General features: G+C 39.9%; 1 protein-coding gene and 1 long non-coding RNA gene across 2 annotated transcripts in view; one reads left to right on the top strand and one right to left on the bottom strand.

The window, feature by feature from the left end:
• The first annotated feature begins 767 nt into the window (after positions 1–767).
• Positions 768–1001, top strand: LOC134659193 (uncharacterized). Its single transcript, XR_010097787.1, has 2 exons — positions 768–826; positions 893–1001. It is a non-coding gene; the product is annotated as an uncharacterized LOC134659193 (long non-coding RNA).
• The window catches only part of LOC134659185 (cuticlin-4), a 72347-nt gene continuing 60144 nt past the window's right edge, over positions 807–13009 (bottom strand). Inside the window, exons 5-11 of the mRNA XM_063514818.1 lie at positions 5616–5788; positions 4371–4449; positions 3148–3290; positions 2140–2296; positions 1687–1812; positions 893–1085; positions 807–826 (exon numbers count right to left, since the gene is read on the bottom strand). Of these exons, the coding sequence (XP_063370888.1) occupies positions 897–1085; positions 1687–1812; positions 2140–2296; positions 3148–3290; positions 4371–4449; positions 5616–5788 (867 nt within the window). The 3' untranslated portion in view covers positions 807–826; positions 893–896. The remainder of the gene's footprint in view (positions 827–892; positions 1086–1686; positions 1813–2139; positions 2297–3147; positions 3291–4370; positions 4450–5615; positions 5789–13009) is intronic.

Below are 13009 nucleotides of genomic sequence, written 5' to 3'. Positions count from 1 at the left end.
AACCGACAAAAGCGTAGAAATTGTGATATAATGTTATTTAGTATTTATTTCACAAGGCTATTTAAGCATAACTTCTTTTTGTAAACATAACTCCTAAGGTTTTTACACGAAGAAGTTATGAAATAGCATTCTAGGTACCTAATTTTTAAATTGATAGATTTTGAGGTTGCCAATATGCCTTGAGCAATAATAATGACATGAGCAAGAAATGTCAATTTCACTGGTTTTGCTACAACCCTACAACCTCACCCCACTTTTATTCTTATCCAATTTCTTAAATTTTATTTCGAGGCACCTTCAAATTGTTTTAATACTTATACTGATACGACAACGATTGCCCTTTTGTGATGTTTTGTTTGTTTTAAACTATATCTTAGTTCGTTACAGCCTGCCCTCCAACATTTAAACATTTTACTCTTTCTTTTTGCTTCCGTAACAGCGTCCCCCTTTACTTTAGAATTCCCATATTTGTCATTTTTGTCAAATTCCTTAATTTCACAGTCAGAACCCTTAAACTGACCCTTTTGCATTTGCTTTCAAAATCATTAGGATTGAGCGTCTAGAAGGTTTGAGGTTTCTTTTCTATATCTGTAAAATAATGTAAATTTTAGTTTGAAAAGTGTATACTAGCGTACCTGCCTTGATGATCTCACTGTGTGCATATTTCTGTTTGTATAATGAAAATTTAGTATCGCTATTGAGAAATAAATACATAAATTTGAATTTGAATCTCAATCTGAGCTCACCACCTTCACTTTCGAAATTAAGGGTTAAAATAAAGGGGGAGGCTGTAACAGAAGCAAACAAATTGAAGTACAGTTTGGAAGTATCATCTAGCTAGCATGTGAATAGTGAATACCCAGTATTAGTATAAGGGCCACTATACAGCGAGCTGTCTAGCTAGCATGTGAATACCCAGTATTAGTATAAGGGCCACTATACAGCGAGCTACCGGAATGGCTCTTCCCGCGCCTGCGCGCCAGGATGAAAGCAATGGCGGCGATGACGCACGCCATGAGAATGACGCCGGCGATGCAGATTCCGATGGCGAAGTTACGCTGCGATATGCAGATCTCGTCGTCTTTCTGGAAGTGGAAATGTTAAGATTTGTAATTGTAATTTTTAAGGCGTTGAAATTCTTAATTAGTTACGGTGTACAGGCAGCTGCAGAGAGAGGAACCTCTGCATAGAAATTTGTTTGTACATTTCTTGATTATCGATAACGATCGGGAGCCTCTACGTCTACGACGTCTGAATTGAGTGAGGTTAAGATTTATAAGAAATGTTATAAACTATTGCACAGGTACCTACATGAGAGAATAAATTCTGGGTCGCCGAGAAAAAAGAGTTTGCTACATTTATAAACCATCCTCGCTGAATGATTAACTATTATTAAAAATATACTTCCGCTTGTTTTACAAGATTTAGTCCAAGTAGTGCGTTTTTTTTTTACTAGTGACCTTGTTGTCAAGCAAGTCTTGCTCGTTACGTAAAGTCCAGAGAATTATTATTTGAGAATACTTCATCAACATGACATGAATGAATGAGTTAATGACTGAACTTCTCACTAGTGACCTCGTTGTCAAGCGAGTCTTCCACGGTGGCTGAAGATTCGACCCTTCTCACACTAGCTAGTGGCATAGCTAGTGGTATGAACGAATGGATGAATGAGTGAATATGACTGACCTTCTCACTAGTGACCTCGTTGTCCAGCGAGTCTTGCTCGTTGACATAAAGTCCAGAGAACACTTCCACAGTGGCCGGCGAGCCTTCTTCTTGCCGGCGCACGCGCCGCTTGTGAGAGCATGGCTCCTGTAACGTTATTAAAAGTAAATATAATTATTAATGTAGAGTCGAACAAAGTTAACCCATTCAGCGCTAGTCACGACACGTTGTCGTTTTGTCTTTACGAAGCATTTCCGCTACACACCAGAAAACTCATGTTATTGGCTACAACCGTAGCTCAGCGATCAATGTGTTAACTTTTGCATATGAAATGTCATCATACAAATCGAACATATATGAAAATATGGCGTTATATTACAATGGGATGACTCAAGTCATAGTTCATATATGATGAAAGCTAGCAGTAATAAATAACTAATGCCAAGAACGACACGTATGCGTCGCAGTACTTACACAGTCGGTGGGATGGTTCAAGTCACACAATTTCACTTCGCACGTGTAATACACGCTGGCGGTGTATGGGAACTTGTGTGCCGGGAACGACACGCGTGCATCCTGCCGTTCGTCGCCATATTGAAACATGCCCATTATCTCGCCGTCTAACGGGCAACTGAAACAGAATTATTTTTACTTTTAGCGGTATTGGAAAATGGAAGAAACTAGATGATAGTATCGAACATCATCCGACACCCTTAAGGCTCATTTAGACGGTGCGAGAACTCGCATGAGAATTTCATTACATTGCGTCATTTGATCGGTCGGCTGAATTGATGTAACCTCAATGGTCCGCAATGTAACTAAAATCGTATACGAGTTCGCGCCCTTAGTCTGACGTTACACGATTAGTGTGGTTGGCCCAGCCTAAGCCTTCTCTCACGAAGCACTTGGAGAAGAGGAGACCGAAACGTCCGAGTTTCCAAAGACACCACTAAGGCTAGTTATCATAACAGTCTTATCCATCGTCAGCAATTAAGCTCTGCTCGGCCAAGCCTGAGACGTCTCTCACGGAAACTCAAAGACAAGGAGACTAAAACGTCGGTTTCCAAAGACAGCACTACGGCTGGTTATCATAACAGTCTTACCCATCGTCAGCGATTATATATTAAGTTCTGCTCGGCCCAGCCTGAGCCGTCTCTCACGGAAACTCGAGGACAAGGAGACCAAAACGTCTGTTTCCAAAGACGCCACTAGGGTTATTCGCATTATTCTTACCCGTTAGCTATTAAGCTCTGCTCGGCCCAGCCTAGCCCGTATCTCACGGAGCACTCGGAGACGAGGAAACCGAAACATCTGCTCCAAAGACAGCGCTAAGGCTAGTTATCATAACAGTCTTACCCGTCATCAGCTATCAAGCTCTGCTCGGCCCAGCCTAGCCCGTCTCTCACGGAGCACTCGGAGACGAGGAAACTGAAACATCGGCTCCAAAGACAGCACTAAGGCTAGTTATCATAACAGTCTTACCCATCGTCAGCTATCAAGCTCTGCTCGGCCCAGCCTAGCCCGTCCCTGACGGAGCACTCGGAGACGAGGAGGCCGAAACGCCTCTGTTTCTCTAGAGACACCACTAGGGTCAGCGTGTCGCCGATCCGTACGTTGGACGCCACCTTGAAAGTGAAACGGTTAAGATAATAAAATTACAATATAGAAGAAAGAAAATACATGTATTTAACGACACAACATATAGAAAAGAAGACATACAGACATAAAAAAAAACATTGGTCACTAAAATCTACCTAGGACCCACTCAGCATATTATAATGCCGCGGCAATCCGTGGCGCTGGTTTTCAGTGGGGACCTGACTTAAAACTATGCGATGCGGATGACCAATACGCCAAGGACACACAAAAAACAGACATAAGTGTAAGTAACACAAAAATTTATACACAATAAACAACAACAAAAGAAAAAAAGATTCATACTAAGTAATAAAATAACATATAAAATACACACTGAATTATAAAATTAAAAAATATAATAAAAGAATTTTCATGGCGGGGTAAACGGTTTATGTTACGATCTGTATTAAAAAGACCACGTCAAAATATATAATTACGATTCTAAATTTATAAATTTTATAATGTTTTATATTATAATTTTGACATTTTGATGATTAAAAAAAAATTACGATATATACCTACATACTTATTACTTTAACAGATAACACACTGAAGTAGATGGCCGGCGCCGCTGTCTCCCGGCAGTTATGGAGACTAAATACCATGCCCAACAACATACTAAAAGTTGGTAGCGGTTTCCGGATCTGAACTATCTCTTCGACCGTTTCCCATAAGGCATAGTACTACACAACAATATTAACACATTAACTTATAACTGATTTTAAAATAAAAGTTTGAATTGTTGTGGATATAGGTTAACTACAGCTTATAGGTATGCATAGGTATATGTATTACATATTCTTAATGATTTTATCACACAATTAATAGAAAAGTATAGTACCTACCCCCTTTATACGTAGATGGATAAAATAAGTATAAAGTAAGTAAAATTCTTCAACATTTATTCAGTAAATAGGCTACAAGGATGGACACAACAACTTAGTTTGGTCGAGACGTGAACTAAATTACAATATAAGACCATATGATTAAATGGAAGAGACATTATCGAACTTTTACCTATCTTCATTTAAGATTACATAATAATGTATAGGAGGTATATTATTTACCTGTTTATCTTTCGGGTCCCCTTTGTAAATCTTCATCGTAACGGACGGCAGCAGACCGGAGTCTTCGTCGAAGTCCTCTCTGTAATAAGAGAGAAACAATAATATATTATCTAATGTTGTATGTATGACTAGTTAGGGCTAAAGTGCCCTGGAAATTAGAAGGTTTAAGACTTACTGTTCATCCAAAGCGTTGGAGCTAAGCGCTGACGCTCGAGGGTAGATGTGGAGCTGTGCCAAGTCCCTCCGTCTATATCTGCACCGTACATGGTAGCCGCGGCCCTGCCCGGTGACCAGGCGGAGGTGGGGCTGCACTATAATGTGTACTTACTGTTCATCAAGAGTGTTGGAGCTGAGCGCTGACGCTCGAGGGTAGATGTGGAACTGTGCCAAGTCCCTCCGTCTATATCTGCACCGTACATGGTAGCCGCGACCCTGCCCGGTGACCAGGCGGAGGTGGGGCTGCACTATAATGTGTACTTACTGTTCATCAAGAGTGTTGGAGCTGAGCGCTGACGCTCGAGGGTAGATGAGGAACTGTGCCAAGTCCCTCCGTCTATATCTGCACCGTACATGGTAGCCGCGACCCTGCCCGGTGACCAGGCGGAGGTGGGGCTGCACTATAATGTGTACTTACTGTTCATCAAGAGTGTTGGAGCTGAGCGCTGACGCTCGAGGGTAGATGAGGAACTGTGCCAAGTCCCTCCGTCTATATCTGCACCGTACATAATAGCCGCGGCCCTGCCCGGTGACCAGGCGGAGGTGGGGCTGTACTATAATGTGTACTTACTGTTCATCAAGAGTGTTGGAGCTGAGCGCTGACGCTCGAGGGTAGATGTGGAACTGTGCCAAGTCCCTCCGTCTATATCTGCACCGCACATGGTAGCCGCGGCCCTGCCCGGTGACCAGGCGGAGGTGGGCCTGCACTATAATGTGTACTTACTGTTCATCAAGAGTGTTGGAGCTAAGCGCTGAAGCTCGAGGGTAGATGTGGAACTGTGCCAAGTCCCTCCGTCTATATCTGCACCGTACATGGTAGCCGCGGCCCTGCCCGGTGACCAGGCGGAGGTGGGGCTGCACTATAATGTGTACTTACTGTTCATCAAGAGTGTTGGAGCTGAGCGCTGACGCTCGAGGGTAGTGTGGAACTGTGCTAAGTCCCTCCGTCTATATCTGCACCGTACATGATAGCCGCGACCCTGCCCGGTGATCAGGCGGACCTGGGGCTGAACTATGATGTGTACTTACTGTTCATCGAGAGTGTTGGAGCTAAGCGCTGAAGCTCGAGGGTAGATGTGGAACTGTGCCAAGTCCCTCCGTCTATATCTGCACCGTACATGGTAGCCACGGCCCTGCCCGGTGACCAGGCGGAGGTGGGGCTGAACTATGATGTTGTTGAAGTACTCTACGGTGCCATCGTTCTGGAAAGAAAGACAATTATGGGTTATTTCTCCTGTTGCTATTTGTTTTGTAGAATAAAGTGTTGTACTTATGGCGGCTGGGGCTTACGCTCCAATATTCAGCCGGGGCAACGGTACCTTTTGCCGTGGAACGTCACATATCTTTACTATTTCATATCTAGTGAATCTCTTATTCATTTTCCGAATCGCGCCGCAAGTTACTTTTAAGTGGTGTCTTAAATCAAGCAGAGGTAAGCTAAGAGTATCTTCTTTATTTTTGTTACACCATTAAATACTTTTACATTAAATCATCGTTTCTAACCCAAGGTCAAGGTCTATGTAATTCTATCTATTACAAGAATTTCATCACAAGCTTAAAAATCTAAAGATCAACATTCCAATCCAAACAAAAAACAAAAATACAACTCTATTTTCAGTTAAATAAAGCATATTTTCATTCGATGTTTTATTCCTATCAAATTGTTTTAATTCAAAACCAAGTTAACAAAAGCATCTCACATAGGTTTTAGCCTACAAATAATAAAGGCTGTTTTTGTATAATTGTTAGTTTTTAATGTTAATTTGTATTGTTTCGTTGTGGTCACGCGAGTTAGCGTTTCTTCACGGAACCTTGTTCTATAATTTCTTCTTAACCTGTTTCTGTAGTTTATTTTTGGTCATTAGTTTTGCTAAGACCAAAACAAACCACAGTTAGTTGTGTTAGTTTTTTTTTATATAAATAGTTTTTTTTTCATCTCAGTACAATTAACGATCTACTCTAATAGAGTTAACTAGACCAAGAAAAGCCTTGAACGATTTTGATAGTACTCGCAGTGCAAGTGTTATTTTAAATGTCAAACTTCTATGATATAAAGACGTATAAATAACACTTACTCTGCGTACTTATGCATCAAAATAGTTGCAGACTTTTCTTGGTCCAACTCTAAGTATATAACAATCAATGCTCAAACATAAAAAAAAATCTGTACCTATATCTATTGTCCTAATTATCTGGGAGGTATGGGCTATGTTAAGTAATACGAGTAAGTATGTACCTATTTAGAATATTTAGATGATTCTAGGTTTAACTTTTAGTTAGGACACTTGTGTGATGTTTATTATAAAACTCTCTTTCAGCTCGTTTCATAAACCCACACTCGTATTTTAATGCCTCTCCTTATGTAGCGGTCACATAAATTACTATTAATATTTTACGGTTTGGAATATCACTACATACTCGTAGTATAAAACAAAGTCGCTTCCCGCTGTCTGTCCCTATGTTAGGTATGCTTAGATCTTTAAAACTACGCAACGGATTTTGATGCTTTTTTTTAAATAGATAGAGTGATTCAACAGGAAGGTTTATGTATAATTTGTTAACCCGTGCGAAGCAGGGGCGATCGCTAGTATATTTATAATTCTACACATGAACTACTAATTATGTCACATCCTGATCCTGACACGACAAAACTGAGTCACAAATTCACAATCACAACGAACCAAATTCAAATTCCGAACGGTTTTTTCCATCGTGCCCGACGTGCGCCCGCGCAGGACGTGACGTCACATCCACCCATTGTGCACCCTAATAACATTATAGACATTATAGTACCTAATGTTACACAGGGAAGGTATTAAACCTAGTGGTACTAGTAGTAAGTACACATCAATACATATTATAAAACAAAGTCCCCTGCCGATCACGATAAACTCAAAAACTACTATACGGATTTTCATGCGCTTTTCACCTATTAATAGAGCGATTCCTGAGGAAGGTTTTGGTGTATAATTTGTAAAGGATTTGAGTAAATTCGTTGAACTACCCGTGCGAAGCCGGGGCGGGTCGCTAGTTGAAGTATAATTTCATATTTACCAGGCGTTTGTAACCCGAGTATTCCGGAGTTTTCAGAAGTAGAAGAAAAAGGGATTTCATATTTTTCAAAGAATTTTCACGTTTAAGTATGGTGGCGCTTTCCTACTTTGTCAATGGCCAAACCGGTAGATACAGTCGACGTTGACGTCGACTGTATCTACCGGTTTGGCCGGTTTGAAGATATGTTTACATTTTTCGCCTTATTACAAAGGTGTAAGGTGCCAAAGTGCAAATATATCTTTGACGTCGACTGTACAGAGTTACCAGTAGGTACACAGTTATTTTGAATGCTTCTTTCATGTACCAATTTAGTAGCCTTATAGACTAGAAAATGGCTATATCTGAACACGTCTCTATTGTCAAGCACTCAAGGCGCTAGAGTGCGTGTTCAGAAATGTATGAGTACCTTTTGGCAGCACCAATATATCTGATAGCGACTGTACCAATTTAGTAGTCTTATAGACTAGACTTGGCTATATCTGAACACGCCTCTATTGTCAAGGACTCAAGGCGCTAGGTGCGTGTTCAGATATTTTTGAGTACCTTGGCAGCTCCGATATATCTGATGGCGACTGTACCAATTTAGTAGCCATATAGACTAGACTTGGCTATATCTGAACACGACTCTATTGTCAAGGATTCAAGACGCTAGAGTGCGTGTTCAGATATTTTTGAGCACCTTGGCAGCTCCGGTATATCTGATGGCGTACCAATTTAGTAGCCTCATTGACTAGACTTAAAAGGTAACACAGTAGACAGTAGCCATTACATACAGTCACACGGTGGGAGTGAGTGACCTTTGGTGCGGCCTTGTGGTAGGCGGTCCGGTTTGCGACTTAAAGTTTGCTTGGAAAGTTATCGGGTCCTTGCTCACATTGTAGTTTAATATCTGGGAGACCGAGCTTTGCTCGGAAAACATAAAAACTTTGAATAATTTTACGGTTTAGAATCACTTGTTTTAAGTCACTCGCGCGACATGTTTCAATACTCAATACCAATACTCAATACGCGGCCGACGATACGACGGCCGTGTATCGCGTACTGCGGCATGTGACAAGTGAGTCTAAACCGTAAAATTATTCAATGTTAGTATGTCTCACAACAGTTTAAATTCGAACATAAAAACTCGAATAACTCGCGTTTTCCCAAAGATAAAACTGAGCTAAATCGATTTTTCGCCCCCGAAAACCCCCATATAGCAAATTTCATCGAAGTCGTTAGAGCGGTTCCCGAGATACCCGAAATATATCAGACATATAAATAAATAAATACGTATACAAGAATTGCTCGTTTAAAGTTATAAGATAAGATAAGATTAAGGGCTTAAAATCGTGTAAAGAAAAATATTCAAAAACCAAATATATAGGTATGTACTAGAGTCCTAAGCTAACTTCGCACAGACTTGAATAGAACGAAGTGAGGTGTCATTAAAAATGACACATGTTCATAGAAATTTGACATTAATTATGACATTTTACACTTTGTCATTACTAATGTCATGCAGAGTTAGTTTAGTCAGACTCTGGAAGATCAAGTCAATGTATGTGTATTAAATTAAGCATTTTGAACATGCTTAAGTATTTCTCCCAGATATTTATTAAATAAAGTCATAAAAGCTCTGTTTTGCCTTAAGGTTGACTGGTAGATAATACTTTTGGCATTAAGTCCGCCTTTTGTTTTCTTTTGTGCAATAAAATTTAAATAAATAAATAAAATAGTGTAATGAAAAATATTCAAAAACCAAATATAGCAGAGTCCGTCTAGGCTAACTTCGCACCGACTTGAAGAGAACAAATAAGTGAGGTATCATTAAAAATTACACATTTTTATAGAAACATAGTATAAAACAAAGTCGCTGTCTGTCTGTCCCTATGTATCCTTAGATCTTTAAAACTACGCAGCGGATTTTGGTGTGTGTTAAATAGATAGAGTGATTCAAGAGGAAGGTTTAAGTATGTATAATTTGTTAACCCGTGCGAAGCCGGGGCGGGTCGCTAGTATTAAATAAAGTGATAAAACGGTCACGAAAACTGCATAACGTTTAAAACTGACCGAAACTACTAAAGGAAAGGAACGTTACTCCGTCGAACAATAGATAGACCATAGACAAGTCACGACTTTTCAGTGCACCAATATTAATGACAACTGTACCCAATTCAATCTAAAGTTCGCTGACCTTAATTGCTCTATGGTCATTAGCGTTTGGGTATTTCCTCTTTATGGATGAGTATTGTGATTTTGATTTATGGCACTAGGTGAAGAATGAGAAAATGCTATATGAAAGAATATTGTCTTGTTTAAAGTATTCTTAAAATAAAATATTTACTTCACTTTCTAAACTTAAATTTTTATTATTTTGTGTGTTTCATTAAACGCTTTTGATTAATAATTTCGCTATCCAAAGGTTACAGAGATTGCTTTTGAACGATAAGACCGCCCGTTGTCTGCTCTATCTTTAATTGTGTTTTTCCGTGAGGTGTGTAATAAACAAATGTAAGTAAGTATAGCTGGTCAAGCAGATCTTGTCAGTAGAAAAAGGCGGCAAATTTGAAAAATGTAGGAGCGAAGGGATATCGTCCCATAGAAAATTTGAATTTCGCGCTTTTTTTACTGACAAGATTTGCTTGACCAGGTATACCTAATTCTATGTATCGATCTAAAGTAGAGTCCAGACGAGCTGGGCAAATCGACCGATTTGATCAGGAAAGTAATTGGCGCCAATATCCAATTTAAGATTTATGGTGATATTTGAACCCCCTAAGTTAAAAAAAGCGGCCAAGTGCGAGTCGGACTCGCCCATGAAGGGTTCCGTATTTAGGGGATTTTGACGTATTAAAAAAAAACTACTTACTAGATTTCGTTCAAACCAATTTTTGGTGGAAGTTTGTATGGTAATGTACATAATATATTTTTTTTAGTTTTATCATTCTCTTATTTTAGAAGTTAGAGTGGGGGGGGGACACACATTTTACCACTTTGGAAGCGTCTCTCGCGCAAACTATTCAGTTTAGAAAAAAATGATATTAGAAACCTCAATATCATTTTTGAAGACCTATCCATAGATACCCCACACGTATGGGTATGATGAAAAAATTTTTTTTGAGTTTCAGTTGTAAGTACCCCCAAAATTTATTGTTTTTTTTTCTATTTTTGTATGAGAATCTTAATGCGGTTCACAGAATACATCTACTTACCAAGTTTCAACAGTATAGTTCTTATAGTTTCGGAAAAAAGTGGCTGTGACATACGGACGGACAGACAGACGGACAGACGGACAGACAGACAGACATGACGAATCCATAAGGGTTCCGTTTTTTGCCATTTGGCTACGGAACCCTAAAAATTGTCTCGTCTGGATTCCACTTAAATATTTGTTCCCAAGTTAACCGAAATGTCCGATAGACACATCAGTACCCAAATCTCGTCTTACACTGACAGATTGACAGATTAGTCCGCTAGACACTGCCAGACAGATCTGACAGACACCTGTACGTATCCGTCGTTAGTCAAGACTTGTTTAGGTTAGGAGACTCCTTGCCTAATAGAGCCTTGGAACGTTTCGTCGGCACCCTACAAGTTCTAACAAAATGGCTATTGCGTAGGAGCGTAGCTAAGCAATGCGCGTGAGTTGAATGAAGGATCACTTAAGTCATCATGACCAGGGATGTTGCGGATGCCTACTTTTTGACATCCGCGGATGCGGATGCGGATTTTAAAAGGCTCACATCCGCGGATGCGGATGCGGATGTCAAGAGAGAAAAACCGGCCAAGTGCGAGTCGGACTCGCGTTCCAAGGGTTCCCTACATTAAGTCCCACTCACGATTGACTGCTAATTACTAATAGGTTTTTTTGGCTAATGACTAAATTTCCTAGCAGTCTAACACTTACGCCGATGCTAAGACGTTCCTGTACCGACCTGTTCCACATCCGCATCCGCATTAAATCCGCATCGATTTTATGCGGATGCGGATGCGGATGCGGATGTTGAAAATAATGCGGAAGTTCCGCGGTTGCGGATGCGGATGCGGATATTCGCAACATCCCTGATCATGACGCCATTTATATCTATGTAGGTACAAATAAGGTAAATAATTATGGAATAATCGCTTCAAACACCCAAAATAGTTCTAGTTCGTTAACCCACAATAATCTTCATGAAACGATGCGTCGTTTTGGAGTTTTATTCCTAAAAAAATCTTAATAAAAAGACATAAGTGCCGCGAAAATTATGATAGATTTATGGTATTTTCGTTTATTGTACAAAGGTACAGTTAGACCAAGATAAGTCTGTCTGCAACGATTGTGATGCACACGCAGTGAAAGTGTTATTTATACGTCATAATTTCATAGAAGTTTGATGTTTAAGATAACACTTGCAGTGCGTATATATGCTACTGCGCTATCAACATTGTTGCAGACTTATCTTGGTCTAACTATACCTATAATGTACCTACACAATCGTCTGTTAGGCGAGGGTCGATTGGCACTAGACCGGCTTGTTTCCAATTTCATGTTTACATGTTGGTTTCTTTCATTTACCCCTATTTGTTCCTTGGTTACATACTTAAGTTATTATCGTATATACATATATTTTTTATGTATAACTATGTGTTGCGTATAATATATATGTAGGTATAAATAATTTTAGTAGTATGTATGTATATGTATTGTCTTATTGTTGTAGACTTAAAATTTATAAAGGTATTCTTTCTAGTTCAAATTTAGTTTTTTTGCACCTCCTTATTAGTTAATACCTATATCAGTTTCATTTCTCCACTACCTAAAGGTTGTCTGGAAGAGATCGCTCTTTAGTGATAAGGCCGCCTGTTGTTTACCTCTGTCTTCATGTATTATTTGTGTTTCCATGTAGGTACATTTATTCTGTGGTTGTGCAATAAAGAGGATTTGTATTGTATTGTAATAAACACCTGCTCTAAACGGTCAGCAACTCACATGTGACTCCCCTAGAGCTCTGACAAAATGGCGATTGCGTGGGCGTGCGCGTGAGTGGAATGAAGGTGAATCTTGGCGCCAGTTGAAGTCATCGTGAGTAATCTGGCTAAATAAGGATTACGGCCTCGGCCATTTTTTCATCTGATGGTCACTAGTTTTTGCAACTAGCGATACCACCGAAAGCGCCACTAACCCGGGTTACCAGTACAAGTTGACACTAGGTTACCGGTTTAACTGATTAACCCCGGGTTAGTGGGAAGGTGCAAGTGGCCCTAAGACGAGCTATTGGGGCTGGGATCCGGAATTAATACAGGGTGTCGGATTCAGAATTTTTCTTCGAAGATTTCTCTGAAAGCGTATATTTTCGCTGAATATTGACCAACCCCTATACATATAATTGACCGCGCGTAAGCGA

Source organism: Cydia amplana, chromosome 24 (assembly GCF_948474715.1).
Source record: "Cydia amplana chromosome 24, ilCydAmpl1.1, whole genome shotgun sequence".
Classification (NCBI taxonomy): domain Eukaryota; kingdom Metazoa; phylum Arthropoda; class Insecta; order Lepidoptera; family Tortricidae; genus Cydia; species Cydia amplana.
Note: the sequence above shows the minus strand (reverse complement) of the source record. Positions and strands in the feature narration are given on the sequence as shown.